The 22,402-nt window shown below is 47.6% G+C and overlaps 1 protein-coding gene across 1 annotated transcript in view; it reads left to right on the top strand.

The window, feature by feature from the left end:
• IGF2R (insulin like growth factor 2 receptor) overlaps nt 1–22,402 on the top strand; it is a 99,701-nt gene that overhangs the window by 46,886 nt on the left and 30,413 nt on the right. Inside the window, 14 exon segments of the mRNA NM_001122602.1 lie at nt 3,958–4,122; nt 6,582–6,722; nt 7,906–8,046; nt 9,136–9,273; nt 9,880–10,027; nt 10,527–10,704; nt 11,363–11,478; nt 11,944–12,112; nt 13,370–13,549; nt 16,043–16,144; nt 17,750–17,851; nt 19,625–19,820; nt 21,283–21,453; nt 22,208–22,351. Coding sequence (NP_001116074.1) covers nt 3,958–4,122; nt 6,582–6,722; nt 7,906–8,046; nt 9,136–9,273; nt 9,880–10,027; nt 10,527–10,704; nt 11,363–11,478; nt 11,944–12,112; nt 13,370–13,549; nt 16,043–16,144; nt 17,750–17,851; nt 19,625–19,820; nt 21,283–21,453; nt 22,208–22,351 — 2,091 coding nt within the window.

The raw sequence follows: 22,402 nt of genomic DNA on the forward strand, positions 1-22,402 counted from the left end.
GGCCATGAGGAGAGGAGTAAGCCAGACACTGAAGTTGGGCAGCTGTGGGGAACTGTCTTTGCGGCACAGGGAGTAGCTCGTGCATAGGCCTGAGTGTGGGCAGGTGTGAATAGGTCAGAGCTTCGCACTCAGAACATGGCTAAAGAGGACTATAGACTGGAGAGTGAGAAGCTTGTATGTCCTGCAGAGTAGCTGGATTTTCTGTAGAAGGTAGCATAGATCCCCAAGGCCTTGGGGTGGGGGGTGAATGACTGTGTTTTGGGTGCATCTCCCATGTTGTTTGAATGCCCTGCTGCTCTCTCCAGACTCCCCATCTTTCTTCCACCCTCCTCACCTCCTCAAGCTCTTAGAGGAACTGTCTCTGAAGTCCAGCTCTACTGTGTCCCCGGGCCTGGGATGTGCACCCTGCTTCTTACTCTGTGTGCCCAGGCCTTGGGACCCCGGGGTGCCCACCCTCCCCTGCTGGCCAAGCTGCTTTGCTGTTGGCCAACTTCTGTGCTTCACGTCCCCCTCCGACCTTGTCATTACCCCTTTTGGCCCCGTTCTGTCCTGGGCTTTTTATAAATGACTTGGCTGAGATCTTTGCGCGCGCACTGATCTCATGTGGGCATGCTGGGAAGATAGAATAATGATCTAAAAAGATCCCAGCAGGTGAGGAGGATATTGAGAAGGGTACATAGTCTGTGACTGCTAGGGGAGAGGCGCCGACACTCAAGCCTTGTGCTGGAACATGCCGATGCCTCAATGAGCCAAAGCTTGAAAAAAAAAAACCGCTAACGGCCATTTTTTCCTCTTTTATCTTTATTATTAAAGATTTTTCAAACACACAAGTAGAACATTACAATGAGAATTTATCTGCTTGTCACTTTTTACTGAACAGTTGCTAATATTTTGCCAAATTTGCTTCATATAAACTCTACGTCACCACTGATGGTTCATAACATTCCACCCCACCTCCATTCCTCCCCGTGACCCAGGGCCTTTGTCAGACCTGACAGGATTCACAGAGATGTCCTCATGCCAAAAACCCAACGTCTTCCTAGGCTGTTCCAGTTAGGATGGTGGCAGGAAGGCCAGACGGGGATGTTAGATGTTTTGTGAGAGGTTTTGAGCTTGTTCTCACACTGGAGTTGGAATATAAAATATTTACTACTGCTCCCAGCTCTGTGATTCAGTATTTCAAATTTCAGAGCAAACTGTATGTACAGTTATTTCGTTATTATTTTGTTCAGGCTTAAATTTAGAGTTCTTATTGAAAAATCCCTCGGTGGATTTTGTTTGGATACGTGTAATAATGTAATTTTGGTATATGAATGAATGTTAACTGGTTATATAATATAATGTGGTTTATAGTTTAACTTGGATGTTCTAGAATTATTTATGTTCATAAATCTAGAGCTCACACGTTTTGAGACACAAAGGTGCATACATTTGTTCTTTCAGCCTGTATGTGCATACACCTACATACAACCTTTTGTTTTAGCGACTTACATCTAGTTTGCTGTAATGCAGTACTTATTGGTGATTGTATCAGATAAGGACATTAAATTGTGTTTTTGGAAGAGCGATATATTGGAGCTACCCACAAATTTAGCTGACTCATTACGTTAAAGATTTCTTTAGTGCCAATGCAGGTCACTGGAGGGACTGGCAGCGGGGCTGCCTTGTGTTTCCTTCTCATCTCGTGTTGTTGCTTTCTGTAAACTTGTCCTTGAAGGACTCTGCAGAATGGGAGCAGCATTTTGTCAAAAATGAGCTAGAACTAAGTGGGATGTCCCAACCTCAGAGGCAGGGAGGCTGGGAAATGCAGCTTAGCTGTGCACCCAGGAGAATTAAGCCATTTTGGTGAGTAGGTAGCTTTGTCTTCGCTGCAGCATGACGTGGGATGGTGCTGTAGGCAGAGAGTGACTTGGTTCCATGGGAGGAATCCATTTTCCCTTGAGCTGTGGAGTTCCAGCTTACTATTCTTCTAAAACTCATTGAGTAATGAAATAAGAATACAAGTAAGATGCACACCAGTGGTTATTGAAAACTGGCTCTCCCTCATCAGTAGATTTCAGATGTAGAACCAGCTCCCAAATGGGGATAGATGATACTAGAACCATTCCTAGTGTTATTTAATGATTTGCCGGCTTACCTGGTGAGAGAGAAACGCAGCAAATACTTCACGTTTGTGGGAAACAGAAATCTTTTTTCAGATAGCGAAATGCAAACCCAGACAAACCCAGTCGGAGTAAGCTGGTCGTCCTTCAGTCACACAGGTGGGGTGAAGAGACGAATAAGTTCCATTGCGGTGGGGGGTGGTGGTGGGGTAGCACATGTGGAGGGAGTGTGGGGGGTTCCCAACGAGAGAGGGTGGGCTGTTTGTTGTCGGGAGGGAAGCTGGGAGTGCTGCATCTGAAAAAGAAGGGATTGAAGTACATATGTTTAAGAGGAAAAAAAAGAAAAGAAAAAAAACCCCACAGTAGTATAGGGAAGTATTGCCTTGTGGTTATAGTTATGATCCTGGCTCTGGGTCCAGACTGTCTGCGTTTGAATCCTGGCTCCTCTGCTTCCTAGCTATGAAACCATAGGCAAATTATTTAACCCCCCCTTAATCTATAAAAATGGGGTTAAAACTGTACCTGTGCCATAGGGCTAAATGTGCCAACGTATATGAAGTATTTACCCCTGACCCTGTTTTCTGCAGACCCCCTATAGCACTTAGATGCTTAGTGCCTGGCTTAGATTGTGCTCAGTACAGGTTAGCTACTCTCGCTGGTATTATAATTATAATATTTATAATATTAAAGATTTAAGAGAAATTGCAATCAAAACATCATTTGCCCTTTGTACAAAATATTATTTCCCTTTCCTTTAGAACATTGTGCACTTCAGGGCACCAGACCTCAAGAAAGGCAAATCATGTAGGAGGTCCAGAGGAGGATTATTAAACCATCAAGGGGTGGAAAACAGAGCTCTGTGCCAGTGGTCCACCAGCCTGGAAAGACGAGGGGATAGTATTTCTAGTAAGGGAAAAATTACCAAAGTTTGCCGAATCCCAGGCTACGTGGATCAGGGAAGTGGCCCATGGAGCGCTGGCTTTCAGACCAGAGCTGACCTGCCAGGGCTCCTTGGAGGTGGGGTGAGCAGAGCACGGAGTAGAGTAGGTGTTGGAGGCATCCATGTTGATGAAGGCGTGATGGTCAAGGGTGCTGTAGTGTCTGGAGGCATGCCTCTGACCTTGTGAGGTGGTGTAGTTCTTGGCATACTTCGATGGGGGTAGTTGTACGTTACGACTCTTTCTTTTCAGTTTAGGTATGAATCTCAGGGACTCCCTCGAAATCACATTGAAAGCCAGTGGTGCTCTTAGAGCTCAAGCTCTGGTCTCTCCCTCTGCCTTTTGGTGAATCCCTATTTAACCCAGAAGATATCCACCAGCCTGTCGGGGGCTGACCACAGCCTTTGTGCAGCAAGCCCTGCCTGGTGGCTTACACAGTCCTCATTAGGCACTCGTTTCATGTCGTTTTTGTTTGTTTATTTATTCATGAGAGATACAGAGAGAGTCAGAGACATAGACAGAGGGAAGCAGGCTCCATGCAGGGAGTCCGATGCAGCATTTGATCCCAGGACTCCTGGGTCACACCCTGAGCCAAAGGCAGACGCTCAACCACTGAGGCACCCAGGCTCCCCCTCCCCCCCCCATTTCATGTCTTTGGTGAACGTGTTATCAACAGCCTTATGTCTTAATGAGACCATCTTATCAAGGTGGAAGGGACATAGGCCTGCCGTGGATGGGTTTGTGATTACCTAAAACTCAAGAATCCTGTCTCATCGCTGACACCTCTGATGTGTGGGTTTTGGGACTTGAGTTTAACTGCCTAGTTGGCATTGGTGTCACTGGTTGACATTCCTAGGTCTTGGTCACATCATGGAGTGTTTTTGTTTTTTTGTGTGTTTCCTCCTTAAATTGCACAGGTAATGATGGGAAAGGTGCTCCTGTGTTCACTGGGGAGATGGACTGCACTTACTTCTTCACATGGGACACGAAGTACGCCTGTGTGAAGGAGAAGGAGGATCTCCTCTGCAGCGTCATTGACGGGAAGAAGCGCTATGACCTGTCTGCCCTGGCTCGGCACTCAGGTAGGGCTCTTGGGCCCCTTGGGGCTCTGTCCGTGGCTTTGTGGGAAAATTCTCTTGCCTCTTTCCCTGTGAAGACATTTGGAAATGTTCTTGCTTTTTTCTTTAACTGTCAACTGATTGTATCCTGGCCTTTTCCCCCTTCTCATGCCACAGTCGTATAAATTATTAGAAATGACCCCGAATTAGGAGGCAAAATATCTGAGTCTGAGGTTGGCATGACTCTTCTCATTGGGATGCCTGGGGCTAATCTTATTATAGTTTAGTAAAAATTGCCAAGACCCAGGCCTTGTGCTTTGTGATTAGAAAGTTTTTTACTTTAGATTTAAATTCTTGTTGCTAAGAAGGTAGATCTTGAAAGCTTCTCCCCCAACACACGACTTATTATCTGTGTGTTGTGATGGACGCTCATTAAACATGGGGATTATTTTATAGCATTTACACCTAAAATGAGTACTGTATTCTATGTCAGTTACATCTCAATTAAAAACAATAAAAAGGGTAAATTTAAAGTCTTAAAGCAGCCTTCAAGGAGGCATGCTTCCACCTCAGCCCTGGCCTTTCGGGCTCTGATGGTTGAACATGCGATGTGAAGGGCCATGTGGCCGGCATCAGTCTTTCTTTTCAGCCTGTGCTTTCCCCCTTTATCTCATGATCTCTTTTCCTGTCTCTAAAGTGGGGTTAGCATTTCCTCTCTAACCTCAGATGCTTGTGGGCCTGAAAGGAGAATGGGTTGGGAGCCCTTGGGTGCCGTGTCCCTGGCCGTATCAAAGTGACGAGGTCTGTCACCAAGGCCTGGCTTCATGGTAAAGACTTGCCGAGGTGGAGGTGGAGTCTGCTCAGCAGGTGTCGTTGAGCACTGGTTATGCAGTAGGCACCAGCTGAGGTTCTTCAAACTTGTGGGGGGCCCAGACACCGAGTGCTAAGAATCAGAGTTCCCAACAGGGAAACTGAATCTAGTTGGGACATTTTTAGTTTTACCCTTTTAGCAGCCCTGGAATTAGCTGTAAGTAGAAGTGATTTGCATCTGTAGAGATAACATCTAAGGTAGAGAGAATGCTTGCGTAGAGTCACAGAATTACCCATGTAGTAGGAGTGATTACTCATGTGTTCTGAGTCCCCATCTGGTTTGGACAGTATAATATTAGAAAAAGGAATTCCTGTCGTGTAAGGAGTGTTGAAGAGCTGCATTTTGAACACGAGACCTCTATAAATGTTCAGTGTTGGTGAACTGCCTCAGAAGCTAATGTTCTTTGTACATTAGTAGTTCACCCGGTAAGCTGGGAATGGTGCCACAGGTCAATGCTGGTGCCTGCGTGTTTGTGAAGAGGTGGGCTTTGTATGGTGGAAAGAGAGCACAGTGTTGTGTGTTGTCCTCAGTGAGTTGCCTGCCTTCTACAGGCCTCAGTTTTGTTACAGTAAACTGAGCCATGCTGGTAGATCCCTCTGTCCAGCACTGTTGTTTTAAACCTCATGCGTACAGGGCACATGCTGGGGCTCGCATGCCGTGGCTCAGGCTCCGTGGGCAGCTGGGGGATTCCTACAGGATTCACACCGACCACTGAGGATGAGCTCAGAACTCCTTCCTAGCTTGCTTATACTGTCCACCTGTCTTCCAGCTGGTCAACCCACCCCTCTCCCCATATCCTTGTCCCTGTTTGTCTTTGCGTGGCCACCTCTGGGTCCTTCCTGATGGTTGACATTGGCACATAGCTCTTCAGAATAACCGTTACCCCTGATGAGTGGTGGGGCTTTCCCTTTGAGCCCTGGCATCCTACCTGTGGAAGGAGTGCCTTCAATCTCTGTGCACCCTTCACGCACATTTCTAAGGCATCCCTTTGGCCATGGTGTCTGGGACACCTGTGATTGGTGGTCCTGCTCTTAGTGCTTGCATGCATTCCCTTCCCATCCTGTGGAGTTTTGATCCTGTTAATATATTACTGGATCACAAGCTGTAGGGGCTTAGGGGCCAATGTGTCTTATCTTCCAGAAACAAAGCATGCCCTGCATCCATTCTGCCAGTGTGTAAGTGGTGGCAGATGTCCTTAACCTCCCTGGTGGTCGGAGGAGGGTGCGTTACTGATGGTGTATCACCCTGCTGCTTCCAGGCCAAGGGCTACCATCCTGATTTGCTTTTGCATCTCTGATTTCACACTTCAGTGCTTAGGAAAACTTTGCTGTGGGATTCTGTGTCCCTATTCCCCTGTGAAGCCTGCTCTTCTGAGGAGGTATTGACATGCTTTGTTTCTACCACATGAAAGGAGAAACCTTAAGATTTTGGTGAGTCTGTGTCTCTGGTATGTCTACATCCAGAAACGTGAGTGCCTGAGGCTTACGGACTACATGCTTGCTGAGCTTGGGACCTTTTCCTTGGGTGTAATCACCATTGATGGTGTGACTCATGGACAAATAATCACTGCCTTTGGCTAAGAGAAGTGTTTTTTGTTGTTTTTTAATTACAGAACGGGAACAGAATTGGGAAGCCGTGGATGGCAGTGAGGAGGAAATAGGAAAGAAGCACTACTTCATTAATATCTGCCACAGAGTGTTGCAGGAAGGCCAGGCCAAAGGCTGCCCTGAAGATGCGGCTGTGTGCTCCGTTGGTGAGTTGTGCCCAGAGCAGGGATCCCGGTGGTGGTTTTCCTGAAGGCATGCAGAACTCGGCTGCATCCAGTTTGGAGCAAATGAGAAAGTCTTCCTGTGGTTTATGTAAATCTCCTCTGAGTTCAGCAGATATGGGATGGGGAGGAAAAAAAAGTTGATGACTCAAATGTAGGTAAATGTAGCTCTAGAAACTGTAGCATGTCGTTGTCATAAAGCTGGCCAGAGACTCCTGACGGTAGGTAATGCCATAACTGGGAGCAGAAGGAATCAGGCTGGAAGTTGAGTATCTTTTCACTTTGTAACTTGAAGAACAATGTTGCCAGTACCTTGTATAAAACTGATTTTGGGTTTTAACAGCTCTACTGCCTGTAACTGTTAACAAATTACGGCTTTAGGCAAGTGGCATCTCACTTAACTCTTCCTAGAATACTTGTACCCCTGGGGTGCCTGTAGCTATAACTCTGTTGGTCCTGTGGCTTTCTTGGCAGAAACTGCTCAGTCACATGTTTCACACGTTACTTGTCTGCCACGTAAGACTCACCTGGAAAACGAGGGGCAGTGAGAGTAATTAGGATGTTTACAAATATTAGATACAGAATTGTGCACCTAGGCTGGGTTTTAGGAATTACCCTGGCATTCAGAATTGGTGATGTGTCTTTTGAAGCAGGTCCAGGCATGCCCATGCATCTGTGTAAGCAGGACTTGGGACAGAGTGTCAGTGCTTGATAGTAAAAGTCAGCTGAACCAAGAGAGAAGCAGTCACCTGCCTGGCTTGCTGAACAAGTTCAATTAGTTTCTGCTTTGGTCCTGGACAAACTCTAGCCTCTTGGCTGTGCTTTCAAAAGACCCTGTGTCTCAGGGGAGCGGAGACCCAGAAACCAGGGGAACAATGTTACTCCATGGGATGGCTTGCTGTTGACCTCGTGCCCATGGAACAGGACGTTGTTGATTATCACTGTGCTGTCTCATTGAGGCTGGACGTGGCCGTGGTGTCTAGAGTGGCAGCCACTGCCCGCCAAACCCATCCCTCAAGAAAACCCACCAACCACGGGGCCAGGCCAGGCAGGCTGGGGATGGGGCCGCAGCACCCTTGCTGGGTCCTGCTGATATGTTCCTACCTCTTCTCCTGTGTCATCATCACTTTTAATCGTGTCTTCTGTTTTTCCCCCTTTCTTTCCGCAGATAAAAATGGATTTAAAAATCTAGGCAAATTTATTTCTCCTCCTACAAAGGAGAGAGGGAATCTTCAGCTCTCATATTCAGATGGTAGTGACTGTGGCCACAAGAAGATAACGAGTAACATAACACTTGTCTGCAAGCCAGGTGAGCCGTTTTGAAAAAGGGAAGAGGCTACATGGGGTAGTGGTTTTTGCCCTAGCCGAGCCCGCATGCTTCATTTCTGTTTCTCACGGGCTGCTGCCAGGAGTGGGAGGTAGGAAGGGGTCGTGCCACACCATGTAGGTTCTAGAACCTTCAGTGGTGGTCTGTGGGATTCGAGCCCCCACCCCCCACCCCAAACCAGTCCAGAAATGAAGAAACCATATGGTGTCGAGAGAGTCGTGTTGCAATTTTCCAAATGAGTTATGAGTCTCCGCGCGGCTTCCTCTTCCTGGGGACTGATACCGAGTGGCCGTGCCGGCTGCTTAACTTCCTCCAAAGGGGGAAAATCGTAAGTGCTTGAAAAATGTTGTCCGTGATCTCACCCTTTAAACACAATGCTCTTCTTCGTTTACCTTTATTTATAGGTTTACTTTGTTTTTACAGTCAAAATCTATATATATATTCATACATTTTTTTCAGTGTTCCTCAAAACATGGCATTTTGTGAATACTTTTCTGTTTCGCAGTTATATTAATAATTTTTAGGGACTTCCTTGTTGCTAATGGCTTGGTCTTACTATTTTTAAATGTTTTCCCTATTGTTGGATTAGTAGCATGTTTCCAGTGCTGGTGATTGTGCTGTTACAGATCCCCTCTCCCCCTCCTGTTGAAATATTTTTTTTGGAAAAATGCCCAGCTGTGGGATAAGGTCAAGGGCTAGGACTATTTTTTGTTTTTGAGTGTTTTTTGAATTGTAAAATATATGTAAGGCAAAAATTGCCAATTTTAAGGAACTCTAGTAAAATGCACAGAACACGAAATCCAACATTTTAACCTTGTTAAGATGTCCAGTTCGGTGGCCTTAAGGACAATCACCACCATCCGTCTCCAGAACTTTTCCAGCTTCTCAGACAGACACTGTCCTTATTGAACACTGACTCCTCACCCCGCCCCAGCCCCTGGCAACCACCCTTCTTTCTGCCTCTGCAGGTTTGATTACTCTCAGAACCTCATGTCAGTGGAATCACAGTATTCATGGGACTATTTTTAGTTTAGGAACGATTAGTGATACATTTTTCTTCTTCGTTGACAGGTGATCTGGAAAGTGCTCCGGTGTTGAGGACCTCTGGGGACAGTGGCTGCTTCTATGAGTTTGAGTGGCATACAGCTGCCGCCTGCGTGCTGTCTAAGACAGAGGGCGAGAACTGCACGGTCTTTGATTCCCAGGCAGGTGTGTGTCTGCATGGCACCTTGTTGGTGTGGTGCCACCTGGAACTCTTTAGGGTTTTTTGTTTTTCTCCCCTTTAATATTTTCTATGAGTTTTAGACATAACCTGCTTCAGAATTATATTAATGCTGTTTCACCAAAAATTTGAAAGTCTGACATTTGAGGTTGAGATAATGAGAAACGTACCTCTTAAATGCATGGTGGAGGTAGGTGTGCCAAATGCAGAATGTGAGGATCACAAGGAAATCGTGTTTGAAAGGGCTTTTTGTATAAGTTAATGGCCTAGAAACCCTACCTTAGACTTTTCAAGAAGGTCATCTAGCTTTGAACTTACTGGTTGTTTATTCACCCAGCAGTTTAGGCTCTTTGAACAGGGTTTTTAGGTTAACACAAATGGGAATGGTGGTGGTGAATCCATTTTCAGGGAAATGTCAATAAGTGCAGTTCTGGAGGCCTGAAGGGAAAAGCATCTTTCCTGCCACTTTATGGCTCCTCGCCATTGGCCAGTTCCTCAGAAGACTTTTCTCTCTCTGAAACTGCGAGCTTGGGGCCACCCTTCTTGCCTGTGATCCAACTGACCTTACATATTGGCATTGTTTTTACTCTTAGGGTTTTCTTTTGATTTGTCACCCCTCACAAAGAAAAATGGTGCATATAAAGTTGATACAGAGAAGTATGATTTTTACATAAATGTTTGTGGTGCGGTGTCTGTGAGCTTCTGTCAGAAGGACTCTGGAGCCTGTCAAATAGCAAAAAGGCAAGTAACTCTTTTTTAGTTATGGGCTTCCCTTAGGTATCTCATACTGACAAATATTTTATTCTGGAATAGGTGTGTTCTCTACTGACATCATTGCTTTTCAAGGAGCAGTAAACACAAAGAAGACCTGGCTTAAAAAGAGGATGCTAAGAGTCTAATTCCCTGGAAGAGGAGCAGACTGCACCCTTAGAATTTACATAATACCTTGCTTCTGGGTAGTTTGCATTTCTTAGTTGTTAGAAACGCACATGTTTCTCTGTTCAGTGTAGTAATAGTTCAGGTGAGATGGTCGTACCTTAAACCAGCCATGCTCAGCGTGGCCTTGGGTCCTGGAGTTGAGGGGTCAGCCTGCCCTTCTACTCTACTGCAGACCCTGGTGATCCTGGACATTGTCCCCACCCCACTGCTCGGCGGCCCTTCCTTCTGCTTCTGGGTTACAGCATCACAGGGTTTCTGGCCTTGCCGTCTTTTCTGAGAGACATTTGTTTGCTTGTTTTAGTGATGGAAAGCCTTGGAACTTGGGAGTGAGTAATGCAAAGCTGTCATATTATGATGGGATGATCCAGTTGAACTATAAGGATGGCACGCCTTACAATAATGAGAAGCACACACCAAGAGCTACACTGATCACCTTCCTTTGTGACCGAGAGGCTGGAGTCGGTCACCCTGAATATCAGGTAGGAACTGTGAGCCGTGTGCACATGTGTGGGCTTCCATCACTGATGAGAGCCGAGAGTGAGAGAACATCAGTCTCGTGAGGACAGGGGGGAAGAAAACAGTGGGTGGAACACAGCTTGTGACTTTTCTGGAGTGAGATGAGGTTCTGACCAGAGCTGAGGTGTGATCTGTGGTCTTTCCTGGGGAGAAACCATCAACTTCTCTGGCTCCCCGAGACTTACGCAGGAGCCTGTCCCGGCCCTTATTTTAGAAAGCAGAGCTATGATTAGTCTGGTTTCCTGGCCAAATCATCATCTGCTGTGATTTTAATTAATCCTTTTAGATTTGCCTGGGTACCTAGGGCACTCACTGTTCATCTGAACTGGTTATTCAGTGGGCCATACACCTTAATGGTAGCCGACCACCCTGTTGGTTTTGTCTATGCAGCTTGCATCAAAAAATCATCCTAATGGTACTTAACTGAGACTAGATTTCCATCTTCATTTATTACTGGGGTATATTCATTTTAATAAGACACACGTAGATGAGCAAAGTAGATTTACTTTCTTATAGTTCTCATTTACAGAAATTGCCCATCATTTTTTAAATGCTGGCTTGGTATAACATTCCCCTTTGTCTTTGCCACCCCGCCTGTTCCTCTCTGTGTCATGTGATTAGGAGGAAGATAACTCTACCTACAACTTCCGATGGTACACCAGTTACGCTTGCCCAGAGGAGCCCCTGGAATGTGTGGTGACCGATCCCTCCACACTGGAGCAGTATGATCTCTCCAGGTGAGACCAGAGTCCGCCTTCCTTGGCCCTGGCCCTGACCCTAGTCCAGTGTAGTGATAATTAGCTTAGGTGAGCACATAACTGAGTTGAAAATGGAGAGTCAAGTTCTGGGGGTGCAGAAGCAGATGGGGAGTTTTAAGCAGAGTAAATTCTAAGAATAGTCTGGTGATAGCCTTTGTGACACCCACTGCTCTTTGCCACAGCAGAGTGTCAGACTTCAGCTCATTGTGTAAAACAAGGACTGTCAGTACAGAGATGTGGGGGAGTGGGCCCATGCAGGATCCACTGAGTACTGAGGGTAGTGAAGGTTGAGATGTTCATGGGTATTGTGAGTCACAGTGAGCCACATTCCATAGTTTAATTGGTAGTGTGTGTTTCATTCTGAATGTCCTTAACTACTTAGACATGAACTGTCAGATTGAAGTCTGTTAAAATTAAGAGTATGCATTTGCTTTCAAATTCTAGTCTAGCAAAATCTGAAGGTGGTCGAGGAGGAAACTGGTATGCCATGGACAATGCAGGCGAGCACAGCACGTGGAGGAAATACTACATAAATGTGTGTCGACCTCTGAACCCCGTGCCGGGCTGTGATCGGTACGCGTCGGTGTGCCAGATGAAATACAAAAATGATCAGGTGAGTCTCGCCTTCGCCCTCCCCCTCCCGGAGCATATGACTCAGTGGGTGGAGGCAGTTATTTTGGGACTTCCAGATCAGAGTAGGCCTGGCTGCTGAGGCGAAGCCCTCTGAGCAAGAGTGGGGGCCCCCCACAGATGTGATCATGCTCGAGTCATTGTTCAGATTTAGGACTTCATGAGATGCTTTGGTGCTGGTGACCTCTGATCACAGCACAGGGGAGACGAAGCTCCTGATGGCACATCTAGCCTGCGTTCAAAAGCATCTTTCAGACCAGTAGACATGTATAAAGAATAGTTTTCGCTTCCAGAGGCTCTTGCTTCTGGCTTGTTAGTGGGGAGGGAGCTTGGGAGAGTAGATCCAAGCATTAGCTTTTACTCGGAGTGCTGGGCTGCACCTCATCATCGATCGAATGCAGTTACTGCCGGAACTTTGGTACGTTTCCCTGTGTTCCTCGTACACAGTGAATCTTAAAATAAGATGTATGTGTGCTTCTTTAAAAATAGCATGTCGGGAATGTACTTTTGCTGGCGCATTTTTTTCCAGCTTGGAGGTATCTTAAGGAAGCTGACGAGCGCACTCTGGTGGTTAAGAATTACATTCCTTGCTGCATTTACACGTGCACAGACTTGTGTGCGCTCTTTGTTGGAGTGAGGATTTCAGAGTCAATCCTTATATCCACTGGTTCTGTGTTTGAGAATCACTTACTTGTCAGCACTGATCTGTGGCCCCAAAATCAAAACCTGCAGTGCTATGATTCATATGTGGATGTGTGTAGAATGGCCCCAAAGTGCACGTTCCCAGAGAAGGTGGAGCCAGACAAAGCTCTGCCTTCTGAGGGTTCTTCTCCCGAGATGACCATGGAATGGTCATTATTTATTCATGGGGCAGGGTGGAGGAGCGCCAGAGGTTCTTGGTTCAGGGCCAGGTGCACAGGGGGTGAGGCCTGTCTTGGATGCCCATTGGCAGGGCGGCCTCCAGCAAGTTACTTACCACATCTGAACCTCCTTTCCCTTATGGTAAAGTAAAGAAAATAGAATCTGCCAGCATGCGTTGTTCTCAGGATTTAAGGTCATCATCTCTATGGGATAGTGTATGTATAGGGACATATTTCCCCTGGGATGATGGGTCATTGTTTGTGATGACTTTGTGGACTGCAAGTGCTGTTGCTGAATAACAAGAATCAAAATATATCAGTAATGAAGAAGTCTTGTTTTCTCCTCGGTGGGAAAATCTAACAGACACATCTGTTTGCAGGGTTCCTTTTCTGAGGTAGCATCAATCAGTAACTTGGGGGTCACAAAGACAGGCCCTACTGTGGAAGACAGCGGCAGCCTCCTATTAGAGTATGTGAATGGCTCTGAGTGCACCACCAGTGATGGGAAGCTGACTACCTACACCACGAGGATCCATCTTGTCTGTTCCAGGGGCAGCATGGTAAGGCACATGCTGCCTGTGACCTTGATGCCATCGAGGTCTTTGTGGCTGAGCACCAGTCAGTGTGTCTGTTATAGAGACGAATGAGTCTGGGGGGAGGTGGGGTGGCATTTTCCGTCTGGGTGGTATGGACCCTATCCTGTCCCTTAGTTCTTGTCAGCTGGTGATGGAGGATCCCGACAAGCACAATGGTCTTAGGACAGATTGGCCCGAACCCCTGATGTTTGTAGGTAAGGAAGCCTGGGCCCAGTGCCACACAGGGCCATAGGCGAGCAATGAGGGCTACGTGTGTAACACGTGGGCAGATCAAGCATAAAAGATTAAGGCCAGAACATAGAGAAAGGAACAGAGATTGCTTTTGGCCATAAGTTTCTCAGTCAGGGCAAAGCAGAAGAGGAATCTCCAGATAAAAGTGCTTTGGGGTCATTATGAGACCATCCCAACTGCTTTCTTAAAAAAAACGAAGTTGGTAGAAATATATATAACAAAAGTATCATTTAAGCCATTTTTTAGGTATATAGTTCAGTGGTATTAAGATCCCTCACGGTGTCGTGCACTGTCCCTGGCACTCGTGCCCAGAACTTGGCTCTCCCAAGTCCACTTGCTTTTTCACTGAGAGTTTCACATTTATATCTGGATCGTGTTTTTTTTTTTTTTTTTTAATTTTTTAAGATTTTATTTATTCATGATAGACACAGAGAGAGAGGCAGAGACACAGGCAGAGGGAAAAGCAGGCTCCATGCAGGGAGCCCGACATGGGACTCGATCCTGGGTCTCCAGGATTAGACCCTGGGCTGAAGGCAGGCCCTTAAACTGCTGAGCCACCTGGGCTGCCCTGGATCGTGTGGTTTTTGAATAATTACTACACTCTAAGGTGAATACAGAGTGGAGATAATGAAATTCAGGTTTATTATTAAATTATTGAGGACAGTCAGGTACACATTTTAAGGGTCTGTTACAGCTTCCTGTAGCTTCACTGAGACAAAGAGCCGAAGTAGGCAGTGCTAGCCTTCTGGGGACTTTGTCACACATGTCCCAGTTGCCTTCAAGATCCCAAGTTGTCTGTCATTTACCAACACATGATTTTTTCCAAGAGATCATTTTTTGGAGGTAAAGAAAGGGTCTCTGATAAGGGGATGAAATTACTAGCTGGATGAGCATGGGCCCGTGTTGTGCAGGAAAGGTGTTCCATGACTGAACAGTAAACCCACTCCTTGATTAGCCTGGGGTGGGTTTGCTGTTGTCTTCTCAGCCTCGGGAAGAACTCCCGGCTGCTCAGCCCCACCCTTACTGTCCTCTGGGCATGTCCATGTCCCCTCCTTAGAGCCTTGCCCCCTTTCCCACTCTAGTTTCTTGTTGCCGTGGAGATAGTGGACTGTTCCAGGAGGCTTTCTGGGATCCTTAGTTTTTCAGCCTTCCCGGGACACCTTACTTATGTGGACAGTGTATGTTGGCTTTCAGAGCAGCTTCATGTGGTGACTATCTCTGAGTGCCTTATAGGGCCGGCCATGTGCTGTGCATGCAGACACTGTGAACAGAAGTCTGTCCACAGAATTCAGCAGGCCACAGAACTTCCATGCCTAGAGCAGCTCCTTTTCACAAGTGCACTGTGGGGCAGAAGGGAAGGATGTGTTTCTGTTTGACTGTGAGAGATGCCGAGGCTGAGAGGGCACTCAGTGGGCATAGTGTGGGCTTACCATCAGGTGGCCAGCACATCCTCATCTTGTGAGCCTGGGCGGGTGTCCAGACTCTCTTGCGCCCCTGTGTTCTCGTCTGCGTACACCCAGTGGATGAGTACAGACCCTGGTTCCCAGGGGTCATTGGGAGTCTCCGTTGAGAAATGCTAACAAAACTTCATGGAGCAATGAGATCTCTTGGTGGAAGCGGCTGTCACCTGCAGTGGGCAGGCCTTGCATAGAACATGGTGTGGCACACGTCTGGGGGTTTCTTACAGGTACACACCCAGAAGAGTGTACAGAGTGTAAGTTGACACAGTGAGCAGAGCTGTGCAGTCAGACCCTACCTAGAGCAGCATCCCAGGAGGCTCCCGTTGCTCCTTCCAGTCCCTTCTCCACCCTCATGCTGGTCTCTAACGCCACGGGGCAGTTCCCCAGTTTTGAGCTTACACAGGACATCATGCACACTCTAGTCTGCTGTGTGGTTTCTTATGCCCTATACTCTTGGTGTAGAGTGTTTTTCAAAAGCCTGGACTAAACACAAACCCAGATTTGGATCCCAGTTCTCCTGTTTACAACCATGTGACCTCAGGTGAATTCCTTGACACCCAAGCCTGAGACATACCATCCCTTTAGTAGGAATACTGAGGACATTACATTGTAATTTGGTAGTGTACATGAGGCAGCTAGCCTGTCACAGATGCGTTCTTAAACATTCAGTAGAGTTGGCTGTTTTTAGACACGATGCCAGTATTGTCTTGGTGAGATTGAGCTCAGTCTTATCATATTGACTGTCACCCGGGGTTTAATTTTTCAGAATACCCACCCCATATTTTCCCTCAGTTGGGAGTGTGTGGTCAGTTTCCTGTGGAATACAGAAGCCGCCTGTCCTATCCAGATAATGACGGACACAGACCAGGTACGTGTGCTGTCCCGGGGCATCTCCCCAAGCTGCCTCTGGATATTCCTACCCAGGTGTCACCGCTCTGCACTCACACCTCCCCTTGTGCTTCCATCTGTTATTGGCATCACCTTTTCCTACACATTGACAGCAGGCCTCTGGGAATCATCCTGCATCGCACTTCCTGACCCCAGCTCCCAGGTGCTTGCCCGAAAATCAGGCCCTCAGCTTTGCTGCCCAGTGACTGCAAATTCCTACCTTCTCCATTCCCCTGTCCCTTTGACATTGCAGTGGCATCCCAGTGGGCTCTGGGGGTTCACCACCACTGCAGAGATGCAAGTGGTTAATACATTACCCTAACACCTAAAATGTATTGGTGCCCCGTCATCTGTAGGATCTAGCCCATCTGTTTCAGTACATTCAAGGTTTTAAAACTTGGATCCCACATTTATTATGACCATTTCTTGTATGTGCCTCGTGCCGTCCTGGCTCGTCCTACTCTTTGGCCTTGGCATGTATTCTTGCCCTTGGGTGAGCCCTCTCCTGTAGAGCGTAGCAGCAAATGACTCTGTGATGTGTTTTCTGACTCCAAAGGGAGACTTGTGGATTCACAGCCCTGCGTGTTTTCTTTATGGTGGGACTTACTTTGCTCCCTCCCCTTTTAAAATCTCCGCTTTGACAGCAGAGCCCAGACTCACCGAATGGAAAGGTCTCTGCCAGGGTCCTGGGCTTGTGGAGCCTGGGGAAGGTGGGGATGACAGGGGTCCACACTCTGTCTGCATTCCTAGTTTCTGGGGTTGGGGCTGCTGCTCCTTTCCCTGCACCTGGCAGAGTGCTCAGAAAACAGACATGGGGAAGGGGAAGGTTTATGATGTCTCCTAGAAGAGGAGGGGCGGTGAAATCCCTTGTGCCTCCCATTATCGTTACCTCTAATGAATGAGACAGAAAACAGAACACTTAAACCAACTTTGAGTTTTTTGTTTTTGTTTTTTAAAAATTATTTATGGGTTGCTTCCACTTAATTTTTTTTCATTTAAATTCAATTTGCCAACATATTTGCCACCATTAGTTTCAGATGTAGAATTCATTAATTCATTAGTTGTGTGTAACAGCCAGTGCTCATCACATCATGTGCCCTCCTTAATGCCCGTCACCCAGTTACTCTATCCCCTCACCCATCTCCTCTCCAGCAACCATCAGTTTGTTTCTGAGAGTTAAGTGTTTCCCATGGTTTATCTTCCTCTCTGAATTTTTCACGCTCAGTTTCCCCTTCTTCCTTTTTGGTCCTTTGCACTATTTCTTATATTCTGCATATGAGTCAACCTAACTTTTCCTTCGGGGGTCAGCTTTGGTGGTCTTACTCAGGTAAAAATTGTAGCCCTAAGAGCTTTCAGGTAAGTTTAATATTTCTAAGCCCAGTATCACACTTGGGTAGACAGCAGGGGCCATGTCTGAAGGGGCTGGTGAGTACACAGAGGGCTGCTCTTCTGATAGGGGTTTGAAGTCCATGAGAGGCGCATGTTTTGTGAGGTCCATACATGTAGGCTGTGGAGGTGCTGTGTATTTGCTGAGCTCCTGTGGAATTGGATTGAACATGTCTCTTTCCCCCCATTGCTCTTGCAGGCCTGTTCTATCAGGGACCCAAACAGTGGCTTTGTGTTTGATCTTAACCCACTGAACAGTTCCCAAGGATATGTGGTCTCAGGCATTGGGAAGACTTTTGTGGTAAGAATTCTGTGATGAATTTCCAGTTTGCTTTGAAACCAGGAGAGAGTGCACTGGAGTTACCTGCAGCTGGTGCAGCTGGTGGCAGGTGTCTTTAGAAATGGCCCAGGGCACTGTGGTGGCAGCTCTCAACTGGAAAGAGAAGAAAGAATCCAAATTTAAGGGGAAACGGAGATAAAACGCACTCCCATCCTGCTGTACTGCAGATGTGTGAGGGTGCCATTCTTCCGAAAATCCATTATTCCTGATCTGTTGCTGCGTGTCTAGAGCAGTGGTCCTAGGCCAGCAGCATTGGTGTCACCTGGAATTTGTTAGAAGAACAAATTCTGTGGGGTGGGTCCTTCAGGTTGTTTTAACCAGGCCCCGGGTGATTCTGTTGTCTGCTGGAGTCTGCGAACCACTAGTCGGAAGGAAATGGTACTTATGTTATCCTATAAAAGGGCAACGACCTGGGTGGCTGTGTTCTAGAATCTTCCGACACCACTTCCTTCATCAATAGCCTTGACGGAAGGAGAGAATAACCTTTGAGAAAAGGAAGTTGGGATAAGACTGTCTTATGTAAACTTGATACCGAGGGGAACTTTGTAGGTACACCTCATGCGGAAGAGCATATGGCTCGTTCCATAGCCCAGGAGAACACCCAAACGGGATTTGTCCCTCAGTGGCACAGTGGCTGGTCATCCACCCACCCTCAGCCCCCAGATTGCTTCTACGGAGTTTGGTTTAAAATAGGTGAGAGCGTATGTGGCCACATGTAAGAGTGAGAGGCAGACAAAGTGTTGGTGCACTAGAAAACATGCTGGAAGATGCTCTTACACAGAACATGCTAGAAGCAGGTCAGACAGGCTCTGCCTCAGGCACACTAGCAGAGGTGTTGGGAGATGGCAGATGTGTCTGGTCTCCTGGGTGTGGCATGGCCAGTGTGCCGCCAGACGAGCTGTCTACTGAGCACACCACCACCCACCAGCTGACTGCCTGGCTTTGTACCCTCGTCACCTAGTCCTGCTGGGCTCACTTGCCCTTGGATACACCCAGTGGCCTCCTCGTGCTGCTGAAGCTGCCTAGCGAGTGAGACCTCTCTGGGGGCTCCTGGACACCTCCAATTGGAGGGGCCTGCAGATGTGGGCGGCCAGGATGGCCAGTGCCCACAACATGGCAGAGCAAGCCCAGGCTTCTCTCAGCTCTGTTGTTAATTTATGGGCATGTCTGTGAAAGAAGGAAAGGGAGCCTGTCCCAGAATTTCATCCCCAGGCCTCGTGCACACAATCCACTCGGCTGCTGAGCACCTGTGTGCAGTATCATCCTAACTGGCCATTTCCTTAGTCGGAAATTGGTCTTTAAGAAAAGCACTTTCTGTATGTAAATCTTGACTACGTACACACTGTCCATGATCATTTAACAGATGTAGAGAAGTCTTCTCTGTGTCTTCATACCACAGAGTGTATTTAACTTCATTTTCATGACAGAGTGATATCGACATCTTATTTCTTCTGTTAGAGATGGTGTGTCGTTATATGCAATGTATCTCTTGCATTTAGAGGTACAGGGCTGTATAAATAAACCTGTTTATTTTTCCTTAGAAGCAGTGTATGGACATTGCCATTTGGACTTAAATGTTGCATTATGTACTATTTAGAATTTTACTGAACATGTAAGTTGGTAACCTGAATGCAAACTAGTTAGTCTGGCAGGGTTTAAGTTCCTAGGGCTCTTGTTTGTGGCGAGTTATGTGGTCTGAGTTAACATGTACGGCTCTTGCTGTCTGGCCTGCAGTTTAACGTGTGTGGCACGATGCCGGTCTGTGGGACCCTCGATGGAAAACCGGCCTCTGGCTGTGAGGCGGAATTTCAGACAGAGGATCTAAAGAACCTGAAACCCAAAAGGCTGGTTGGACTCGAGAAAACCCTCCAGCTGTCCACTGAGGGCTTTATAACTCTGACCTACAAAGGGCCTCTCTCCCCTTCAACAGGTGAGCTCAGGACCATGTTGTTTTGCAGCTAATGAGCATCCTGGGGGCTCTGACTTGTCTAGGAACCTTCTGCGTGTGCACTGTAAGCAATGGTGCAGTCCTGTCACTGCCCTCCTGCCTCCGGGCCACAGCACCGCACTCCAGAATTGTCCTGTGGCTCGGCCAGGCCCCTGACATGCGCTCCTGTAACTAGGGGGGTTGTGCTGTTGGCTCTCCTGCTGCCTGCCCTGTCCCCCAGTCTCCCAGCATCGGGCCCCTTGGTGGTCCGATGACATGAAGCTGTGTGACCTCCGAGACTGAAGCAAGTCTCTTTGCTTCAGTCTCCTCCCTCCTAAACTGAACAGGGATGATGCTGTTACCTGCTGCTTCTGTGGACTGCTGTGGGTCCTTGGCACTGCGACTTGGGCCCCCTGGCTGCGGGAGCCCTTTGGCGGTCTGCCTGCTTGTGTCCTTAGTCCCCTTCACCCTCCCAGTATTCTGTGTTCAACACAGAGGTTTTTTTTTTTTTTTTTTTTTAATTTATGACAGTCACACACACAGAGAGAGAGAGAGAGGCAGAGACATAGGCAGAGGGAGAAGCAGGCTCCATGCACCGGGAGCCCGATGTGGGACTCGACCCCGGGTCCCCAGGATCGCGCCCTGGGCCAAAGGCAGGCGCCAAACCACTGCGCCAGCCAGGGATCCCCACAGAGTGGTATTTTAAGTGTTAGATCATGTCACTCCCAGCCACATGCACCTGGTGTAGAAGCTGGCACAGTCACAGTGGCCGGAGGGACGGCATCCCACTCCTCACTCTGTCCTGCTCTGGAAACCGTCAGGGCTCCCTCACGCTCCCTTGTGCGCCCTCCCCTCCTGAGCCTTTGTCCTTGCTCTTTCCTCTGCCCATAGTGCTCTTAACCTCAGGATGGCCCTATGGTCCCTTTCTTCCCTTTCCTCAGCTGTTGGCTCAGATGGCCACCTCCTTCAAAACCCTCAGCCCTGTGGGGTGTCGCCTGCCTGGGTCTACTGCAGCTTCTTTCCTTACACGTCTTGCCATCTTGTGTGCCCTTGACTTTATGGCATGCGCTTGGTATTGGGGCCCCTGGATGGGGACGTGAGCTCCCAGAGTGGGGTGGGTGAGGGTTTCTTCTGTTTCTTTCACTCCCACGTGTGCTAGGAACTTAGTATTGTCCAATAAACCAGCGACGTCAGCTCCCGTTTGGGTTGAGAAATGGATGCTGTGTTTGTTTTCTGGGGTATCAGGGTGGAGGGTGTTAGGCTCACCCTGTACACCTGTTGTTGTGTGGGTCATTATGGTGTGGGTGACCGCTCTGCAGCTCACGTCAGGCCCCTTGAAACAAACCCAGTGCTGTGATGTCGTCTTAAAGGATGGCTGGGAGATTAGTTCCCAGGGGAGCTGCTGCTCTGGGCTGAGCTGTGATTGCTGCTCTGTTTCTTCAAGCTTGGCCTCCTTTCTCCCCAGGGAACTCTTATGCCTTTATCATCCGCTTTGTTTGCAACGATGATGTTTACCCAGGAACCATCAAATTCCTGCATCAGGACATTGACTCTGGCCTGGGAATTTGGAACACTTTCTTTGAGTTTGAGACTGCACTGGCTTGTGTCCCTTCTCCAGTGGATTGCCAGGTCACAGGTAAGCCTGAGAGGGCTGGGTTTAGGAGGCTGGTCGAGGCCCTGTGTGTAAGGGTATAGATGCACATGTGTGAATGTGTGGTGGTCTGCAGTGTGCTTTGTTTTATAGGCAGCATATTTTTATGTGCTTTTTAGATCCTTCAGATATTTTTCTTGAAGAGAATCAGGATATAGAATTAAGATTTTTTTTTTTTAGATTTTATTCATGAGAGAGAGAGAGAGAGAGACATAGGCAGAGGGAGAAGCAGGCTCCCTGCAGGGAGGCCGATGCGGAACTCAATTCCAGGACCCTGGGATCACGACCTGAGCCAAAGGCAGATGCTCAACCACTGAACCACCCAGGTGTCCCAGAATTAAGGATTTTAATCTATATTTTGGAATCAGAAGCTACTTAAGAACAGAAGAAAATTCTCAGGGGGAGGAAATACTATCAGATCTTATTTGAGGACCTTAAAGAAAGTCTTCAAAGCTCTATAAGGCACACCTTGGATGCTGAACAGTGTCTCCAGGATGCCTTGTGCTCTGCAGGTGGCCCTGTACCTCCACATCAGTGGTGCTTCATTGCAAAGGGCAGCATCCAGGGGGCAGAGCTAGTGTATGCATCTGTAGGGAAAGCCTTCTAGCTGCTGTGGCTCTCCTAATTGCTTAGTAACGAATGTCGAGTTTGTGAATTGTGAGTCTTCAGGCACGGTGAGGGTGGTGCTGTAAGGCTAACGGGAAGGCAGGGGTAGCTGGAGTGTTTCCATATATTTCAGATGTTGCTGGAAACGAGTATGACCTGAGTGGCTTAAGCAGAGTCCGGAAGCCCTGGACGGCTGTGGACACTTCGGTTGATGGAAGAAAGAGAACTTTCTATCTGAGTGTTTGCAATCCCCTCCCTTATATTCCTGGATGCCACGGTGAGTTGAGAGCATTTGTCTTGAGTTCCATTTGCCTTTTTCTTGTCCCCC

The sequence above is a fragment of the Canis lupus genome, chromosome 1, assembly GCF_011100685.1.
Source record: "Canis lupus familiaris isolate Mischka breed German Shepherd chromosome 1, alternate assembly UU_Cfam_GSD_1.0, whole genome shotgun sequence".
Classification (NCBI taxonomy): Eukaryota; Metazoa; Chordata; class Mammalia; order Carnivora; family Canidae; genus Canis; species Canis lupus.